Source organism: Pristis pectinata, chromosome 37, assembly GCF_009764475.1.
Source record: "Pristis pectinata isolate sPriPec2 chromosome 37, sPriPec2.1.pri, whole genome shotgun sequence".
NCBI classification, from domain to species: Eukaryota; Metazoa; Chordata; class Chondrichthyes; order Rhinopristiformes; family Pristidae; genus Pristis; species Pristis pectinata.
The window spans coordinates 4,492,791-4,512,964 of record NC_067440.1 but is presented as its reverse complement, the minus strand read 5'-3'; the positions used below and the strand labels follow the sequence as shown (position 1 = coordinate 4,512,964).

The 20,174-nt window shown below is 47.6% G+C and overlaps 1 protein-coding gene across 6 annotated transcripts in view; it reads right to left on the bottom strand.

Annotated features, from left to right (window-relative positions):
- Window positions 1-316: 316 nt before the first annotated feature.
- Window positions 317-20,174, bottom strand: part of LOC127586705 (C-reactive protein-like) — a 67,399-nt gene continuing 47,541 nt past the window's right edge. For all 6 annotated transcript variants that reach the window (XM_052044860.1, XM_052044859.1, XM_052044865.1 and 3 more), the window contains one exon: window positions 317-1,048. In XM_052044860.1, coding sequence (XP_051900820.1) covers window positions 453-1,048 — 596 coding nt within the window. In that variant the 3' untranslated portion in view covers window positions 317-452. The remainder of the gene's footprint in view (window positions 1,049-20,174) is intronic.

The following is a 20,174-nucleotide window of genomic DNA, read 5'->3' as shown; positions in this document are numbered from 1 at the left end:
GAGAGCCACATCGTCCCCTACACCGGGAGTGAGAATCACATTGTCCCCTACCCCGGGAGTAGGACCCCCACCGTCCCCTCACCAGGAATGGGTTCCACACCGTCCCCTCACCAGGAGTGGGTTCCACACCGTCCCCTACACCGGGAATGAGACTGTCCCCTACCCTGGGAGTACGACCCCCACCGTCCCCTCACCAGGAGTGGGAACCACACCAACACCCTTTCAGCATGGTCACAGGGAGTGCAGGGCTTAATTCTGTTTTGTACGACTCTATGACACAAAACACTACAGAGATGAGGTGCAGTGAAACATTTTATTGATTAGATCTGTGCCCCACAGCAGGCACACACACTTCACCCGCGGAGGACGATGAGGTTGTGGCTCAGTGCTCGGATGGAACCGTGTCATTGCCTGACGTTACTGTTGGTCCTGTCTGAGGCCCCTCAGGGCTCCTACTCAGTCAGATCAATGATGATCACATTCCCCTTGATCTCATATTGAACAGTTGTCCAGTCTATCACATTCCCCCTAGCATTATGACTGCGGACGGGCATCTCACACGGTTGGAGCACAGTGTCCCACATGTTCACGTCTGTCAGCTCACCCACGTATCTCTGCTTCTTGTCGAAGCCCCCACCGACGGTGTCCTGATCTTGCCCCAGAATCACCGACCCCTCCGCCACCACCCCCTTTCCCTGACTGGAGATCTTGTTCATGGTCCGTGTTCCGTTAACCCAGACCACGGTCCGCCCAGTGGCCGAGTCCCAAGTGACGCAGACCGGGGTCCATCCCACCAAGCCCACGGGCACCCTGTAGTCAACTCGTTGGTCAGCCAGGTGAACTTTCAGCCGGTCGTTGGCCATCTCCACGAGGATCTGGTTCTGATGAGCAGTGGTTGCGTAGGAGAAGATGGACATGGTGCTCTGGGAGTCAGTCAGTAGCTTCATGCACAGAGTCCAGGCACTCAGTTTCATCGGTTTCTTGGGCTGGATGATCACATAGCCATTGTCTGAATTTTCAGGGAACAGCAAGGACTTAAGCAGGAGACCTGCAAAGGAAAAGGGTCAGGCAGGTCATCATTGGGTTGAAAGCATTGGGGCAGTGCACTACATCACCAGCGAGACGCGATTCAGCCCATTGTTCTGTGCTGTCCAAGAGCTATCCAATTCCTGTTCTCTGTCAATTGTTCCCTTTGACCTGCATAGTCCGCTTCCACTGCCACACCAGTCTCAGATCACAGCCCACTGCAGGCACTTTGTCTGCCTCATCGTAAATCTGCATTCTCCTGCTACGAACCTTCCCCGCCACTCATTGACCCACCGACCCTGCACGTCTTTGGGAGGTGGGAGGGAACCGGAGCACCCGGGGGAAACCCACGCGGTTCACAGGGAGAACGTGGAAACTCCACACACAGTGTCCGTGGCCAGGATTGAACCCAGGTCAAAGTCAAATTTGTTGTACGTGTGCACAGGTGCAATGAAAAACTTACTTACAGCAGCATCACAGCCACAGAGAATCAGATACACAACATCACACAAAAAAACATACATTATACACCATTTTAACAAGAACAGAATTAGAACAAAAAAAAAGTCCATTTTAGTTCAAAGGGGTCATAGTGCTGCTAAATTGTAGTGATTAGGGTTGTGCCGGTTGGTTCAAGAACTGAATGGTTGAAGGGAAGTAGCTGTTCCTGAACGTGACTTGAAGGTCGCTGGAAGTGTGTGGCTCTACTAGCTGCGTCTCTGTGCTGCCCAGTCATTCGACGATCCTACTGTGGCTGGAGGGTAGGGGGAGACAGGGGGATTTTGAGGAATAGGTAAGAGCCAGGACTGAAGCACAGCGCATGCACAGTCAGTTCTGGAAGGAGACATCTGCTAATCCTGAAACGCCAGTTTCTTTGAAGGCGTGAACGTTTATCAAAATGGAACAAAAGATAATTATTGCAGCCAAAAGATTACAGAAAGGAAGGTGGTAATTTAACCATGCAGCGGTCCTACCATTCTCCAGGGGTCTCAGACCACCACTGGGCTCCTGGACCATCAATGGATCGGGAGCAATCACTGCTCCCTTCTCCAGTATCCCTCACAACCTTGGTCTGACATTTTCAGGTATAAATTAACAATTGGCTCAGCGGCACAGAAGAATGTTCCAAGGTCCTTGCACCCTTTTGCGTCGGGATATTTCCTACCTCTGCTCCCAGCTGCAGGCTCCTCAGGTGGAAAACATAATACCCCTTTTACGCCATCAGCTCCCTTTCACAATTTCAATCAAGTCAGCCCCAATACCTGTCTGCGGAACCTGCCCCACATTTCGGCCCTCAGACCTTGGTGTCCTTCTGGCAAAGCCCCCTCCTGCGCGGGCCATGGGCTAGAAGAGCAGCAGTGCTCCAGATGTCTGTTCAGCTGAAGTAGGACCAGTGCCCCAGCCCTGGCGAGCCAGAGTCCCGCTAGCTTTTTGGATTATTTTCTGCGTCAAAGTTGAGTTTACTGTCGCATGCACAAGTCCATGCAATGAAACACTTGCAGCAGCATCACAGGCACAGAGCATCAGATACACAGCATTAAAAGAAAACATAAATTACACACAATTTTTACTAGAAAGAACAGAATGAGAACAAAAAAAAGTCCATTTTAGTGCAAAGTGATCAAAGTGGTCCCAGTGTTGCTGTACAGAGGCAGTGATTAGGGTTGTGCCGGTTGGTTCAAGAACCGAATGAGTGAAGGGAAGTCGCTGTTCCTGAACCTGGTGGTGTGGGGACTTCAGGCTTCTGTACCTCCTGCCCGATGGGAGCTGCGAGAAGATGTCACAGCCCAGATGGTGGGGATCTTTGGTGATGGATGTTGCCTTCTTGAAGCAGCGCCTCCTGTAGATACTGCTGATGGTGGGGAGGGATGTGCCCGTGATGTATTGGGCTGAGTCCACTACTCTCTGGAGCTTCTTACGTTCCTGTGCATTCGAATTGCCGTCCCAGATCATGATGCAACCAGTCAAGATACTTTCAACAGCACATCTGTAGAAGTTTATTAGAGTGTTCGGTGACAAGCCGAACCTCCTTAACCTCCCAAGAAAGTAAAGACACTGGCGTGCCTTCCTTGTGATTACATCAATGTGCTGGGCCCAAGACAGGTCGTCAGCTATGTTAATGCCCAGGAATTTAAAGCTGCTGACTTTTAAATGATATTTCCTGATTTTTAAATGTTCTTTGTACAAGGATCCCACAGTCACTTTGGTCTCTGACCTCAGCAGAGCCTGTTGTCTAGGTGAATGACCTCAAACTGGACAGCTACTGGTCACAGTTTGGCCTACTCTCACTTTGATTACACATTCCCTGGACCACAGGTGTTCATTTATTGTCTGTTGCTTGTTGCCACGGGGAGAGTGGTGCCGCACCCTCAGCTATTCATATGGCAGGCCGTGTTGTGTGTACAGAAGTGCTTCCTGGCTCCTTACCATGGGCAGCTGAGAACCCTACGGTGCGGTGGGTTTGGGGCGAAACGGGCAGCTTGCCTGGTGTCCAGGCCTGTTTACTTACCCGGTCTTCTCTACATGCTCAGGGAATCAGCACAGACACAGACCCTTCCCTCCCCTTTGTCCACCGTAATCCCCATCCATGCTAACCCCATTTGCCCGTACTGGGCCAGGATCCCTTTCCTATCCAAGGACTTGTCCAAACATCTTTTAAACGCTGTAGTTGTATCTTCCTCCAGCACCTCTTCTGGCAGCTCCTTCCAGATATTTCCCCTACACAGCTCTTGAATTTCTCCCCTCTCACCTTAAACCTGTGCCCTCTAGTTCTAGATTCCCTTAAACTGTGCCCTTTAGTTTTAGACTCCCCTAAACCTGTGCCCTCTAGTTACAGACTCCCTTAAACTGTGCCCTTTAGTTTTAGACTCCCCTAAACCTGTGCCCTCTAGTTACAGACTCCCTTAAACTTGTGCCCTCTAGTTCTAGACTCCCTTAAACCTGTGCCCTCTAGTTCTAGACTCCCTTAAACTGTGCCCTCTAGTTCTTGACTCCCTTAAACTGTGCCCTCTAGTTCTGGACTCCTCTAAACCTGTGCCCTCTAGTTCTAGACTGCCCTGGGAAAAAGAGACGAGCTATCTATCCTCATAGTTTTACAAATCTCTGCAAGGTCACCCCTCAGCTTCCTATATCCCAGTGAGAATAAACCCAGCCTCTCCAACCTCCATTCCAGGCAACGACCTGGGGAAACTCTTCTGCAATCTCTCTCTTGCTACCACATCTTTCCTGCAGCGTGGCAGCCGGAACTGTACACAATAATCCAAGTGTGGACTTACCAATGTTTTCTACAATTGCAACCTGACGCCCCACCTCTTATACTCAATTCCTCGGCCGATGAAAGCAAGTGTACCAAATACCTTTCTCACTACCCTACCCACCTGTGTTGGCATTGTCAGGGAGTTATGGACTTGTACCCCATCCTCTGTACATCAACACTCTTACGGTCCCTGCCATTTACTCTAGATGTCCTACTAGGATTTGACCTCCCAAAGTGCATTAGTTCACACTTTTCTAGATTAAATTTCATCTGCCCCCTGCTCTGCCCAACTTTCCAGCTGATCGATGTCCCTCTGTGTCCTTAGACAACCTTCTTTGCTATAAAATCTCTGATTTTCATGTCATCCGCAAACTTAGAAATCAGATCACTTAAAGTCCTCATCCAATTTATATATATTACCAACAACAAAGGTTCACGTTTCTGGGATCTTGCAATGCACTATATCTGGCCATGGATCAGTTACTCCACCTCTAAACTATTTCATTGGCTGTGAAATGCCTTGGGGTGTTTGCAAAGAATTTGAAACGTAATTTGTTAAAGCAAGCATGTTTTTATAGGGGCACAAAGGCCAGCAAGTCTGTCAAACCACTGTGACCACACCTGGAGCTTTGTGTCTGTTCCCGGGAACAGTGTGAGGAGGGCCGAGAATTTTTGGAGAGATGATTATAGCGATTGATGAGATTGCTGAAGAGAAAGAAAGGACTGCAGGTGCTGGAATCTAGATGAAAAACACGATGACGCTGGAGGAACTCAGCAGGCCAGGCAGCATCTGCGGAGAAAAGCAGGCGGTCAACGTTTCAGGTCAGGACCCTTCTTCAGGATTGGAGATAGGAAAAGGGGAAGCCCGATATATAGGAAGGAAAAGCAGAGCAGTGATAGGTGGACAAAAGAGGGGAGGCGGGGTGGGCACAGGCTTGTGATAGGTAGGTGCAGATAAGAGATGGTGATAGGCAGGTGTGGGGGAGGAGGGGAGAGCAGATCCACTGGGGGATGGGTCAAAGGTGAGGGGAGAAAGGTAGAAAGAAAGCTAGGAAAGGGCACGGTGGGTGGGGGTTAATTAAAGTGGGAGAATTTAATGTTCATGCCGTCAGGCTGCAAGGTTCCAAGACAGAAAATGAGGTGCTGTTCCTCCAGTTTGCGCTTGGAATTCTCCTGGCAGCCGAGGAGGCCAAAGACTGACGTATCAGTGATAGTGTGGGAGAGGGAGTTGAGGTGACCGGCAACGGGGAGATGCAGATCGTGGTTCCGGACGGAGCGCAGGTGTTCTGCAAAACGGCCACCTGCTCTGCGTTTGGTCTCGCCGATGTAGAGGAGGCCACACTTGGAGCACCGCATGCAGCAGATGATATTAAGGGAGGTGCAGGTAAATCTCTGTCTGATGAGATTGGTTACAGGGATGAAGGATTCTATCAATAGGGAGAGACTCGTGCGGTTGAGAGGTGGTCTGACAGAGGTTGTTAATATCAAGAAAGGTTGAGATCGTGTAAATAACACGATGATTAGGTTAGGTGGAGGGACTCAGAGTGCAAGGAGGAACATGTTTTAGCACACAGTCTATCTGGAATATCCCCTTTGAAAGGGAAGGGGATAAATAGAGAAAGATAGGGATGTGGGGAAGGAATGGGTCCAGAGAACTGACTGGGAGTGTCGGACCAGTGTCTGGTTGGGCTCCCCCTGTGCTGTTCACAGATTTCACAGCAGACTCCGGAAGCCCAATCATCCTGTCACGTCCACACTTGCTAAAAGAAAACCCTTTCATTCCTCTTCCCAGATCTGGCGCCACATCCTTGCTGGGTGGAAAAGCCTGTCACTGTCATCGGAAAGGGGACATTCTCAAATCTGCCAACCCTTTGAAGCCCGGCTTGTGCACAAGAGCTTAAAGGATGTTCCCAAACATTGGGCAACTCAGCTCTGAAAGTCAGTTGCTAAATCTAACAACAACACAGTGTAAAGAAATATGAGAAAAAAAATGCAGAACTGAAATCAGGAAGAAGTAAATTTCTTCAAAATATTATGTTGTGATCATTATGACGTGATGTTTTGAAGATAACATTAAAACTAGTTCCTTGGATGATTAAAATCAAACATACTGCAATTATAAAACTTCATCACAAGAGAGAAGGAGTGAGAGGAAAGAGAGTTCAAGGAGCACTGTAAATGGCTTCATGGTGGTCAGCATAGATTTGGTGGGCCGAAGGGCCTGTTTTCATGCTGCACGTCTGAACTCTGTGACTAAGAGTGAGTGAGAGAACCAACCGTCAGCCAGTCAGTCCTTGGGCCTGCTGCATCGTCCAATGAGATCACAGCTGACCCTGTTACCTCGGGCCACTGTCCCAACCCAATTCCCTCCCCTCGGTTCCCTGTCCAATTGTCCACCCACCCTGTCCCCGAGTCCATCCACACCGACGGCCCCTAAGGCCGAGAACTCTCAGACGTTTACAAATCCCCAAGTAAAGAAAGCCCCCTCCTCCCCCAGTCATTGATTTCCCCGGGATTCTGCCCATCTGTTCTAGGCTGCCCAGCCCAAGGAAGCAGCCAATCAGTAGCCAGCTTGTCCAATCTCTCCTAAATGAGTGGTGGTGTCTCCATTAACCCCTTCACACCCACACTACCTACTGGGTGAAGAGAACTCCTTCTAAGACCTCTCATCCTTCAGAAAACTATTTTCAGTTGAAAACACCTGATTGTTGACATAGCCATGAAGGGAAACAGTTCCTTATTATCTCCCCCCGCACAGACTTTTTATAATATTATACACCTGGATTAAAGTTCCCTTTGCTTGCTCTGTTCTGCCAGGGTGGTGCAGTGGATAGGGATGCTGTCTCGCAGTTCCAGAGACCTGGGTTCCATCCCGACCTCTGCCGTTGTGTGTGTGTGTGTGTGTGTGTGTGTGTGTGTGTGTGTGTGTGTGTGTGTGTGTGTGTGTGTGTGTGTGTGTGTGTGTGTGTGGAGTCTGCACGTTATCCCTGTGACCCCGCGGATTTCCCCGGGTGCTCCGGTTTCCTCCCACACCCCAACGACGTGCGGGGTCGGTGGGTTAATTGACCCCAAGTGTGTGGGTGAGCGGTAGGATCTAGGGGGAGTTGATGGGAAACGTGGGGAGCATAAAATGGGATGAGTGTAAGAGTGGGTTGTTGATGGTCGGCAGGGACTCAATGGGCCAAAGGTTTCTGTGCGGCCAACTCTGTAACAACCCAGCCTCACCATCTTCCCTCACTGATAATTTCTCTGTCCTGGACAGCCTGCTCCTGAAACTCTAGCCCCATCGTTCCTTCCTGTGTTATGACCAGAACTTCCACAGCTTCAGGTTCTAAAGACATGAGGAGCAACTTGAAGAGGTAAGCTCTTCTCATCACCAGCAGAGTCCTAAGCTTCATGGGAAACAGATGTAGGAATTCTATTGGTATGTCCAGGTAGCCCTGAGAGCTCAGCTGGCGACGATGTGAAAATTGGGATTTCCAAACTGCATGGAATAGAAAGCAATGAAGGGCAATTGTCCCATGGGGTCACAGCGAGCCCTATGGGACCAGTTACTGCTGCCAATATTATTAACACACCCACTCCCTCTTCCAGCTTTCCTTTCCACACGTCAATCGAACTTCCCCCCCCTCCCCCCAAACCTTCCCTATGGAAGTAGTTCCTTGTTCTTTCCGCTCTCTGGGTAAAGGGGTTTCTTCTGAATACCCAGATACATTTATCCGTGTCTCTCTGATACCTTGGGCCCCACTAGTTTTGATCTCAGACACAGGTGAAGACATCTTCTCTAGATCTAGCCTACTGAATCCTTTCACAGTTTTAAAGACCTTGCGATTCATTGGCTTCAGTCTCACCAGCTTCTCTTGTTTGACATTTTTTTCCAATACTTCCTCCAGACCTGATGTCGAGAAAGAGACCTACCAAAGAGAACTGAGGGACTGCTGCGTGCTATGTCTCACCGAAATGTGGCTTACACCTGCTCCACCTGACTGTGCCATTCAACCTGAGGGCTTCTCAATCCACCGAATGGACCGTACAGCATTCTCGGGCAAAGTTAGAGGCAGAGGAGTCTGCTTCTTAATCAATAACTTGTGGTGCTCGGACGTGACGGTCCTGGTGAGCTCCTGCTCACCCAGCCTGGAATATCTAACGGTGAAGTGTCGTCCATACTACCTGCCACGGGAGTTCACTTCAGCTATCCTGATGGCAGTCTACAGCCCACCCCAGACGGACATGAAGCCTGCACTCAATGAGCTATACTCCGTGTTCAACAACCTTGAGACAGGATACCCTGAGGCCCTCTTCATTATCGCAGGTGACTTCAATCAGGCCAGCCACCAGAGTGTGTTACCAAAATACTACCAGCACATCTCCTGGTCCACCAGGGGCACCAACACCCTTGACCACTGCTATACATCCATTAATGATGCCTTCCAAGCCACCCCTCACCCTCACTTTGGTAAATCTGACCACCAGGCTGTGCTCTTCCTCCCTGCATACAAACAGAAACTGAAACAGGACGATCCGGTACAGAGAGTCGTGCAGTGCTGGTCTGAGGAAGCAGATGAGCTCCTTCATGACTGCTTTGAGACAGTGGACTGGTCCCTGTTCAAAAACTCAGCTGCCGGCCTTGATGAGTGTGTCACCACCATCACAGACTTTATCAGCAGGTGTGTTGAGGACTGTGTACCAAAGAGGACAATACGGGTGTTCCCAAACCGGAAACCATGGATGAACCGGGAGGTCCACTCCCTACTGAAGTCGAGGACTGCTGCATTCAAATCAGATGACTCTGACCTTTACAAGAAATTGAGATATGCCCTTCGGAAAGCTATCAGAGATGCCAAGAGACAATACAGGTTCAAAATAGAGTCCCAGACCAGCTGTCAGTTGTGGCTATAACAGGCTACAAAACAAAGTCAGGCAGCATCGCTGACAACAGCACATCCCTTCCCGATCAGCTTAACACGTTCTATGCGCATTTTGAACAGAAGGGAAGTGGATTGTTACCACCCACCCTGACAGCGTCCAATGCAACTGAACCCATGGTCAGCATCGAGGATGTAAGATCAGTCTTCCAGAGAGTGAACACAAGGAAAGCATCTGGCCCAGATGGTGTCCCTGGCTGTGTGCTCAGATCTTATGCTGATCAGCTGGCGGGGGTATCTGCAGACAGACTGAACCTCTCCCTGCTTCAGTCTCAGGATCCCACCTGTTTTAAGAAGACCACTATCATCCCGGTACCGAAGAAAAACAAGGTAACTGCTCTGACATCCACCATCATGAAGTGATTCGAGTGGCTGGTCATGGCACGCATCAACTCCAGCCTCCCAGACAATCTCGGCCCACTGCAATTCACCTACCGCTGAAACAGGTCTACAGTGGACGCCGTCTCCCTGGCCCTACTCTCATCCCTGGAGCATCTGGACAGTAAAGACACCTACGTTAGACTATTGTTTATTGACTACAGCTCTGCCTTCAATACTATAATTCCAAGCAAAGTCATCACCAAACCCTTTGAGACCTGGGACTCAACACCTCCCTCTGTAACTGGATTCTTGGCTTTCTAACCAACAGACCGCAATCAGTGAGGATAGGCAGCAATACCTCCAGCACGATTATTCTCAAAACTGGTGCCCCACAAGGCTGCATCCTCAGCCCTCTACTCTACTCCCTATACTCTCATGACTGTGTGGCCAGATTCTGCTCTAACCATCTACAAGTTTGCAGATGATACCACCATAGTGGGCCGTATCTCAAATAATGATGAGTCGGAGTACAGGAAGGAGATAGAGAGCTTAGTGACATGGTGTCATGACAACAACCTTTCCCTCAATGTCAGCAAAACAAAAGAGCTGGTCATTGACTTCAGGAAGAGGGGCGGTGTACATGAACCTGTCTGCATCGATGGTGCTGAGGTCGAGAGGGTTGAGAGCTTCAAGTTGTCAGGAGTGAACATCACCAATAGCCTGTCCTGGTCCAAACACGTAGACGCCGCGGCCAAGAAAGCTCACCAGCACCTCTACTTCCTCAGAAGGCTAAAGAAATTTGGCACGTCCCCTTTGACACTCACCAATTTTTATCGATGCACCAAAGAAAGCATCCTATCCAGACGCATCACGGCTTGGCATGGCAACTGCTCTGCCCAGGACCACAAGAGACTGCAGAGAGTTGTGGACACAGCCCAGCGTATCACGTAAACCAGTCTCCCCTCCATGGACTCTGTCTATACCTCTCGCTGCATTGGTGAAGCAGCCAGCATAATCAAAGACCCCACCCACCCGGGTCATTCTCTCTTCTCCCCTTTCCCATCAGGCAGAAGATACAGGAGCCTGAGGGCACACACCACCAGCCTCAAGGACAGCTTCTATCCCACGGTGATAAGACTATTGAATGGTTCTCTTATACGATGAGATGGACTCATACCATCAACCTTGTTTGACCTTGATTGTCCACCTGCACTGCACTTCCCTGTAGCTGTGAAACTTTACTCTGTATTCTGTTATTGTTCTTACCCTGTACTACGTCAACGCACTGTGTAATGAATTGATCTGAACGAATGGTACACAAGACAAGTTTTTTACTGTACTTGGTACAAGTGACAATAATAAACCAATACCAAAACCAGAAATCCTCAAAGTCCTTCAGTGGATGAGTCAAACATGGTTTTCCTTCTGTCAACCATTCCTCCTATTCTCTTCAATGAGTTCTCCTACTACATCTTTCATTTACAATTCCAGCACCACCCTGCCATTGGTGTTTGGCTCACAGCTCAGTAGTTTCCTGCCGTTTCCCCCCCCTCCGCACCTCCATTTTTAAATCACGGACTGCTCTTCCTTTGCCCACATTGACACAGGAGACAGACGCTGTGAGACTTGTTAATCTCCAACGTTACCAAAGTCTCACAAGTCGAGATGTTTACATGATGGAGTGACAGATATGGTGAAAGGGTGGGATTGTTTTTCACTGTGGTTAAGTGGTTGAGGTTCTAGATGATGAGATGGAGATCCATCTTCTCTAAAGAACACAGGAAGTTGCATGCCTAGAATTGATGTTTGAAGCAGAGGCCCCAAGGCTGGAAATCTAATCGACACACCTCGAAGGGAGAGGGCCGAGCTGGTTTGGTGGGATAGGCTCAGTGGCCGCTCTCCACAGAGTAAATTGTCAGGGGAAACTCACATTGATATATCCCACACTGGCTGCAGCTATGGGGAGATCAGTAAGTTTGCAGATGTCACTAAAATGGGTGGTAGTGTAGACAGTGAAGAAGGTTTTCAAAAATTACAGGGGAATCTTAATCAGCTGGGTAAGTGGGCCGAGGAATGGCAAAAGCCGTTTAATTCAGGTCAGTGTCAGGTGTTGCATTTTGGGAAGTCAAACCAGCGTAGGACTTTCATTGTGAACGGTAGGGGCCTGGAACAGATGGAATACAAATACAAGGTAGGGCCCTGGAACTAGGAATACAAGTACATAGCTCCCTGAAGGTGGCACTGCAAGTAGACAGGGTGGTGAAGAAGATGTTTGGCATGCTGGCCTTTATTAGTCATTAGAAGCACCGAGTATAGAAGTTGGGACTGTTATGTTGCAGTTGGTGAGGCTGCACTTGGACTATTGTGTACAGTTTTGGTTACCCTGTTATAGGAAAGAAATCATTCAGCTAGGAAGAATGCAAAGAAGATTTCCGAGAATGTTGCCAGGACTTGAGGGCCTGAGTTATACGGAGAGGTTGGACAGACTAGAACTTTATTCCTTGGAGCATAGGAGACTGAGGGGTGACCTTACAGAGGTGTATAACGTCATGAGGGGCATAGATATAGTGAACACACTCAGTACTTTTTTTCCCAGGAAAAGGGAATCAAAAACTAGAGGGCATAGGTTTAAGGTGAGAGGGGAGAGATTTAATAGCGTCCTGGTTACTTAAAACAAGCTGCCAGAGAAAGTAGTTTAGGCAGGTACAATAACAACATTTACAAGACACCTGGACGGGGACATGGATAGGAAAGATTTAGAAGGATATTGTCCAAATGTGGGCAAATGAGACAGGCTTACGTGTGCACCTTGGTTGGCACGGACAAGCTGGGCTGAAGGTGCGGTTTTTGTGCTGTATCGCTGTGACTCTGTGTGATTTGATATAGGTTATAAAAAAGAGGGCAGGAGGGAATAGCAAGATCAAACCTGAACTGAGTCTTGGATCCAGTTTAAATCAAAGCAGAAGATGTTAGAAATAGGCAACAGGTCAAAGAGGCAGAGCGAGAAACAGAACTAACTTTCAACTAAGACTGCTGAACTTTATCAGATCTGACTGACTCATTGATACCAAGATAATGTTGTAGAGACCTTGTGAGCTCAATGACAGCCATAGGTCAGGAATATTAAATTTCAGTTCTTTTGAGGAGGAGATAGAGATCCAGAAAATGGAGAGAAGTTTCAGAAATAGCCCAAAGTGAGGGGAACTGGTAGTTGGAGCTTAATCTGGACACATAGGAGGTGCTGCACTTCGGGAGATGAAATGTACAGGGAGAGTACACAGTTAATGGCAGAATCCTTGACAGTGCTGATTTACAGAGGGACCTTGGGGTCCAAGTCCATATCTCTCTGAAAGTGGCTGCACAGGTTGATAGGGTTGTAAAGACAGCGTATGGCATGGTCGCCTTTAGACAGACGCTGTGAGCCTTGTTAATCTCCAGTGCTACCGAAGTCTCACAAGTCAAGATGCTTACATTATGGAGTGACAGGTTATGGTGAAAGGGTGGGATTGTTTTTCACTGTGGTTAAGTGGTTGAGGTTCTAGATGATGAGATGGAGATCCATCTTCTCTAAAGAACACAGGAAGTTGCATGCCTAGAATTGATGTTTGAAGCAGAGGCCCCAAGGCTGGAAATCTCATCGACACAGCTGTAAGGGAGACCGCCGAGCTGGTTTGGTGGGATAGGTTTGGTGGCCGCTCTCCACAGCATAAATTGTTACGGGGAATTCGCATTGATATATCCCACACTGGCTGCAGCTATGGGGAGATCAGTAAGTTTGCAGATGTCACTAAAATGGGTGGTATTGTAGACAGTGAAGAAGGTTTTCAAAAATTACAGGGGGACCTTAGTCAGCTGGGTAAGTGGGCCGAAGAATGGCAAAAGGCGTTTAATTCAGGTCAGTGTCAGGTGTTGCATTTTGGGAAGTCAAACCAGCGTAGGACTTTCATTGTGAACGGTAGGGGCCTGGAACAGATGGAATACAAATACAAGGTAGGGCCCTGGAACTAGGAATACAAGTACATAGCTCCCTGAAGGTGGCATCGCAAGTAGACAGGGTGGTGAAGAAGATGTTTGGCATGCTGGCCTTCATTAGTCATGAGAAGCACCGAGTATAGAAGTTGGGACTGTTATGTTGCAGTTGGTGAGGCTGCACTTGGACTATTGTGTACAGTTTTGGTTACCCTGTTATAGGAAAGAAATCATTCAGCTAGGAAGAATGCAAAGAAGATTTCCGAGAACGTTGCCAGGACTCGAGGGCCTGAGTTATACGGAGAGGTTGGACAGACTAGGACTTTATTCCTTGGAGCATGGGAGACTTGAGGGTTGACCTTACAGAGGTGTGTAAAATCATGAGGAGCATAGATACGGTGAACGCACTCAGTACTTTCATTTCCAGGAAAAGGGAATCAAAAACTAGAAGGCATAGGTTTAAGGTGAGAGGGGAGAGATTTAATAGCGTCCTGGTTACTTAAACCAGCTGACAGAGAAAGTAGTTTAGGCAGGTACAATAACAACATTTACAAGACACCTGGACAGGGACATGGATAGGAAAGGTTTAGAGGGATATAGTCCAAATGTGGGCAAATGAGACAGGCTTACATAGGCATCTTGGTTGGCACGGACAAGCTGGGCTGAAGGGGTGGTTTCTGTGCTGTATCGCTGTGACCCAGAGATTTAACATAGGTTATAAAAAAAAGGGCAGGAGGGAACAGCAAGATCAAACCTGAACTGAGTCTTGTATACAGTGTAAATCAAAGCAGAAAATGTTAGAAACAGGCAACAGGTCAAAGAGGCAGAGCGAGAAACAGAACTAACTTTCAACTGAAACTGCTGAACTTTATCAGATCTGACTGACTCATTGATACCAAGATAATGTTGGAGAAACCTTGTGAGCTCAACAACAGCCATAGGTCAGCAGTATTAAATTTCAGTTATCCTGAGAAGGAGATAGAGAAATCCAGAAAATGGAGAGAAGTTTCAGAAATAGTCCAAGTGGAGGGGTGCTGGTAGTTGGAGTTTAATCTGGACACATAGGAGGTGCTGCACTTTGGGAGATGAAATGTCCAGGAAGAGTACACAGTTAATGGCAGAATCCTTAACAGTGCTGATGTACAGAGGGACCTTGGGGTCCAAGTCCATATCACCCTGAAAGTGGCTGCATAGCTTGATAGGGTGGTAAATACAGCATACGGCATGCTTGCCTTTATTAATCGAGGCAATGCGTTCAAGAGTCAGGAAATTATGTTTTAGGCTTATAAAACACTAGTTAGGCCGCATCTGGCGTATTGCATTCAATTCTGGTTGCCCCATTACAGGATGTGGACGCTTTGGAGAGGGTGCAGAAGAGGTTCACCAGGACGCTGTCTGGATCAGAGGGCATGTGTTGTAAGGAGAGGTTGCACAAACTAGGGTTGTTTTCTCTGGAGCAGTGTAGGCTGAGGGGAGACCTATATTGACCAAAGCTTGACGTTATTTCTGGGCTTCAGCATGGTAGACTGTTACTTAAAATTAAATTAGTTAATAGAATTTATATAATATAATTAACATAGTAGTTTATTAGATTATCAGAGGCATAGATGGACAGCATAGATAGACCCAGGGTCGAAATGTCTGATACTAGAGGACATGCATTTAAGGTGAGAGGGAGAAAGTTCAAATGAGATGTGCGGGGCAAGTTTTTTACACAGAGAGCAGTGGGTGCCTGGAATGTGCTGCCAGGGCTGGTGGTGGAGGCAGATACGACAGAGGGGTTTAAGAGGCTCTTAGGCACATGGATGTGCAGAGAATGGAGGGATATGGACATTGTGTAGGCGGAAGGGATTCGTTTAATTAGGAATTTAATTACTAGTTTAATTAGTTCAGCACAACATCGTGGGCTGAAGGGTCTGTTCCTGTGGTGATAGAGTTCCACATGGGTGCAGGAAGCAGCACCAACGTGGTTCTCGATGTAATGGAGAAAGAATTGGGGTGTGGTACTGGAGGAGGTTTGGATCAAGGACCACTCCGTGTAGCCATTGAAAAGTTAGGAGACCTTGGACCCATGCAAGTGCCTATGGCTCTACAATTGTAGGAAGTGAGAGGAGTCAAAAGAGAAGTTGTTCAGGGTGAGAACGCGTTCAGCCAGGTGGATGAGAGTGTTGGTGGAGAACTGAATTTCTTTTCAATGGACTTTCAAAAGGGCTTTACTCATTGGAGAGGAGGAGGATGAGGGGAGACATTATCATACATAATGGTATAGAAAATATTAAGAGGAATAGATAGAGTGGACAGCCAGCGCCTCTTTCCCAGGGCACCAATGCTCAAAACAAGAGGACATGGCTTTAATGTAATGGGTGGGAAGTTCAAGGGAGACGTCAGAGGGAGGTTTTCCACCCAGAGAGTGGTTGATGCATGAAATGCGCTGCCTGGGGCGGTGGTGGAGGCTGATACGTAGGTCAAGTTCAGGAGATTGTTAGATAAGCACATGGAGGAATTTTGAAATAGGGGGAAATGTGGGAGGAAGGGGTTAGTTAGTCTTAAGCGTGGTTTAAAGGTCGGCACAACATTGTGGGCCGAAGGGCCTGTATTGTGCTGTACTGTTCTATAGCTCTATGGACTCAGTGCTTGAGTCTCCACAACCCTCGGGTAAGGAATTCCAACAATTCATCACTCTCTGTGTGAGGAAATTACCTCTCATCTGAGTTGTGAAGGTTTTGCCTCCTTATTTTGAGAATCTGGCCCCCGCTCAGGGAAAACATCATCTTTGTATCTGCCCTTCATCGAGATCCTTCTGAACTGCAGAGTGTGAGCCCACCCTGCTTATCTCCCTCCACAGGACAATGCCACCATCCCAAGCATCAACCTTGGTTGCACTTCCCATCTGTCTCTCCCTGAGGTAGGAACCCAGACCTGTCCACAATGTGCCAGTATTATCTCATAAGGACCTACGTGATTGCAGCAAGGCTTTGCCACTCTTGAACTGCAAACCTCTTGCTTTAAATGCCAACACATCGTTTGCCTTCCTAATTGTTTGTGGTACTTGTGAGTTAGTTTTCAGTGATTCACGGACAAGGGCACCTAGGTCCCTGTAAACACAATACCTTTCATTGTTTTTATTTCAGATTTCAGGCTGGGTTTACTCTCACTGGAGCGTAGGAGGGGTGATCTTACAGAGGTTTATGAAATTATGAGGGGCACAGATAGGGTAGGTAGTCAGAATCTTTATCTCAGGGAAGGTGTGTCTAGAACCAGATAACACAGGTTTACCGTGAGAGGGAAGGAAATAGAGGAGATATGAGGGGTAAGTTTTTTCACACAGAGCGTGATGGTTATCTGGAACGAGCTGCCAGAGGAAGTGGTAGAGCTGGATTCAATTAAAAGGCATTTGGACAGATGCTTAGACGGGAAAGGCCAGTCAGGTTACAGGGTTAAAGCAGGCAAAGGGGATTAGCAGAGATAGGTCTATGGTCGACATGGACAAGGTGGGCTGTAAGAATCCATTTCTGTGCTGTCCGGTTCTCACTCTTCGATTCCAGTGTCTGCTGCTTTTTTGATGTTCACCTTAGGGTTAACATCATGCAACAACATTTAACAAATGTTTAACAACATTTTTAAAAGTCCTCACATTTTAAAAATGTGACCTTTCTATTGTTGTGTACCGCAGTGTGTGACTTTACATTCGTGTACGTGATATTCAACCTGCCATGTCCTTGCCCATTCAGTTCGCCTGTCTGTGCCCAGTGAAGCCTTTCTGCATCCTCACACCCAGCAGCTTTGTATCATCAGCAAACTCCGACATATTATTCTTGGTCCCCTTACCCAAATCATTGACGTAGATTGTGACCAGCTGGGGGCAGCACCGATCCCTGCAATGTCCCACCAGTCACAGCCTTCCAACCCGAGAATCACCCACCTATTGCTGCTCTCTGTCCTCTGTCTGTTAACCAATGCCCAGTTCATGCCTGAACACTACTACCAACCACGTGTTCTAATTTTGTTCAACCATAGCTGGTGCATCCATTAAGCATGGTGCCACTCTATTTTGGTGGTTAGAAACTCGAAAAAACTCTGTCAAGGTTCCTACTGTTTTAATTTCAGAGCCACCTCTTCTTCTTTTCCACTTTGGCTTTCACTTCTAAAAGTGATGAAATCTGCACTGACCCTGCCCCATGCTATTAGTTTCTAAGTGCCCTGTTACATGTCCTTAATAATAGATTGAAGAATTTTCCTCACAATTGATTTCAGGCTAACTGGATTGTAGTTCCCCACGTTCACTCTTCCCTCTTTCCATATAGGTGACAAAGAGGCCCAGCTAGCAGAGCCACTGCCTGACAGCTCCAGTGTTCTGAATTCGATCCTGACTTCCGGTGCTGTTCAGTGTGGAGTTTGCACGTTCTCCCTGTGACTGTATGGGTTTCCCTCAGGCACTCTGGTTTCCTCCCGCATCCCAACGATGTGTGGGTCATTAGAATGTAGAACACTACAGCACAGTACAAGCCCTTCAGCCCACGATGTTGTGCCGACGTTTTATCCTGCTCTAAGATCTATCTAACCCTTCCCTTCCACATAGCCCCCTATTTTTCTATCATTCATGTGTCTATCTAAGAGTCTCTTAAATGTCCCTAATGTATCTGCCCCCACAACCTCTGCCGGCAGTGTGTTCCAAGCACCCACCACTTTCTGTGTAAAAAATTTACCCTTGACATCCTCATTATACCTTCCTCTAATCACCTTAAAATTACATCCCCTCGTGTCAGCCATTGTCGCACTGGGAAAAAGTCTCTGACTGTCCACTCGATCTATGCCTCTTATCATCTTGTACACCTCTATCAAGTCCCCTCTCATCCTCCTCCTCTCCAAAGAGAAAAGCCCCAGCTCGCTCAACCTATCATAAGACATGCTCTCCAATCCAGGCAACATCCTGGGAAATCTCCTCTGCACTTTCTCTAAAGCTTCCACATCCTTCCTATAATGAGGCGACCATTAGGCTGATTGGTTACTGTAAATTCCGTCTGGTGTAGACGTAGTGGGAGAATTTGGTGGCAGAGTGGTGTTAATGGGCATGTGCAAGTGAATAGGTTAAAGGGAAATAAATGGGGGAATGGAATTGATAAGATTTCTCTGAGGGCTGGCACAGACTCACTGGTCTGAATGGTCCTCTTCTGTGTCATTGGGAAAGAGGAACCAATAGTGGGGTTGCATTTGATACCTTCCAGTCTGTGGAAACCAATTGTGGAAAATCACTAACTCTGCATTCACCATCTCCACAGTCATCTCTTTCAAAACCTTGGTAGGTGGCCCGTTGGACCCAGGGCACTATCGCCTTTCAGCTGTGTTGATTTCTCCAGTACTTGTTGTTAACAAATGATAATTTCTTCAAGCTCCTCATCCTCTGGGCTTTGCTACTCTGCACTACTTCCAGAAAGGTTTTTGTGTCTTCTTCCTCGAAAAGACACAATGTACCCGTTTAATACCTCTGTCAAGGTTCCCACTGATTTAACCTCTCCTCCTTTCTCATTTTGGCTATCACTTCCAGAAGTTAGACATCCTGGAATTCTTAATTCCCAATTTGGAACCATATCTCCGCAATGGGTATTTGATTGTACCCGTTCATTTCAATGTGTGTGCCACTAGTTCATCCACCTTATCACAACTGCATCAGACAACGAGCCTTCAGTTTTGTCCACCACTCAGTCTTCCCTGCTCTGACTCTAACAGGAGGAATACTCTGAGGGTTTTGTGCTCTGTCCCTTCCTGACTAAGTCGGACTGCCCACCAGACTTCATGCACTTCAACCTTGTCCTCTAACTTCTTAGGTTTCCTCTCACCGGGATGTTCTCTCCCATCTTTTAGTTTAAAGCCCTGTCTACAACTCAGTTCATGGCCCCAAATATTGACCCCTGGCCTGATTCAAGTGAACCCGGTACTAATGGAAGAGCCCCCTCTTTCCCCAGTACTGGTACCACTGCCCCATGTATTGAAGCCATGAACTCAACTCTCTGATCTTCTATATCTTGGAACTGGAATTGGAGTTGGTTTATTATTGTCACTTGTACCGAGGCACAGTGAAGAACTTGTCTTGCTTCATTAATTACTTCGTGCATTGAGGTAGTACAAGGTAAACCAATAATAGAATGCAGAATAAAGTGTCACAGCTACAGAGAAAGTGTAGTGCAGGTAGGCAATGAGGTGCAAGGTCATAACAAAGTAGATTGTGAGGTCAAGGGTCCATTTTATTGTACGAGGGGACCATTCAATATAACAGCAGGATCTTCTGCCACGTTGTTCCTGGCCCAGATGGTAATCCAGAGATTAATTAAGGGCAAATCAGTACAGATTTGTTAAGGGCAAATCATGTTTAACCAATCTGATAGAAACTTTGACAAGGTCACAAGTAGAGATAATGACAGTAATGCAGCTGATGTGGTAGACATGCACTTCCAGATAAAGTGCCACATCAGCACAGTCCAAGCACTGGGTGTAAAAGGAAGATGAAGTTGGTTAAATTACAACAGGCGGTTGTGGTGAATGGTTGTCTTTTTGGATCGAAGGAAGGTGGCCCTCCCCAGGGATTGGAGTTGGGGTTGTTGGGTATTGTTTGATCTGTATTAATGAACTAGGCTTGGGCAGGAGGATCTAAGCTTGCACCTGACCGAGAACCTAGAAGT